The sequence below is a fragment of the Egretta garzetta genome, unplaced genomic scaffold (genome assembly GCF_000687185.1).
Source record: "Egretta garzetta isolate BGI_Z169 unplaced genomic scaffold, ASM68718v1 scaffold350, whole genome shotgun sequence".
NCBI classification, from domain to species: domain Eukaryota; kingdom Metazoa; phylum Chordata; class Aves; order Pelecaniformes; family Ardeidae; genus Egretta; species Egretta garzetta.
The window spans coordinates 189,999-190,548 of record NW_009258273.1 but is presented as its reverse complement, the minus strand read 5'-3'; the positions used below and the strand labels follow the sequence as shown (position 1 = coordinate 190,548).

The 550-nt window shown below is 70.0% G+C and overlaps 1 protein-coding gene across 1 annotated transcript in view; it reads right to left on the bottom strand.

The window, feature by feature from the left end:
• Positions 1-535, bottom strand: part of LOC118451890 (mothers against decapentaplegic homolog 4-like) — a 3,522-nt gene extending 2,987 nt beyond the window's left edge. Inside the window, exon 1 of the mRNA XM_035890489.1 lies at positions 201-535. Within this exon, the coding sequence (XP_035746382.1) occupies positions 201-437 (237 nt within the window). The 5' untranslated portion in view covers positions 438-535. The remainder of the gene's footprint in view (positions 1-200) is intronic.
• Positions 536-550: the final 15 nt, after the last annotated feature.

Below are 550 nucleotides of genomic sequence, written 5' to 3'. Positions count from 1 at the left end.
GGGGAGGGCTGTGGGGTCTGGGGGGACGTGGGACACCCCAACACCCAGGTCCCCCAAGCTTGGGGGGTTGTCATGGGGCACCTGGGTCGTTGTCCCCCCCCAGCCTGGGGAGGGCTGTGGGGTCTTGGGGGACGTGGGACACCCTAAGACCCAGGTCTCCCTCGCTCAGGGAGGGCTCTCACGCTGGCCGGCAGGTTTACCTGGAGCCGCCCGTCCAAGGTGCGCTGGATGGTGACGCACTTGCTGGGGTGGGCACCGTTGGTGGTGATGGCAGCGATGAGCGAGTCGAGCTCGTCCTTCTTCTCCTTGAGCTTCTTGACCAGGCTCTCGATGGCCCGCTTGGCGAAGGTCTCGTTCTCCCCGCCCTGCCGGTGGCACATCAGGCTGTGCACGATGCTCAGGCAGGCGTCGCTGCTCGTGGGCGCGCCGAGGGACATGGCGCTGCTCCCCTGCAAGGCACGGCACGGCACGGCCCTGCCTGTCACCCCGCAGCAGGGGACCTGCTGGCCCCCCTGCCCTCGCCTGCACGGCTGCCGCGGCCCCCCAGCGC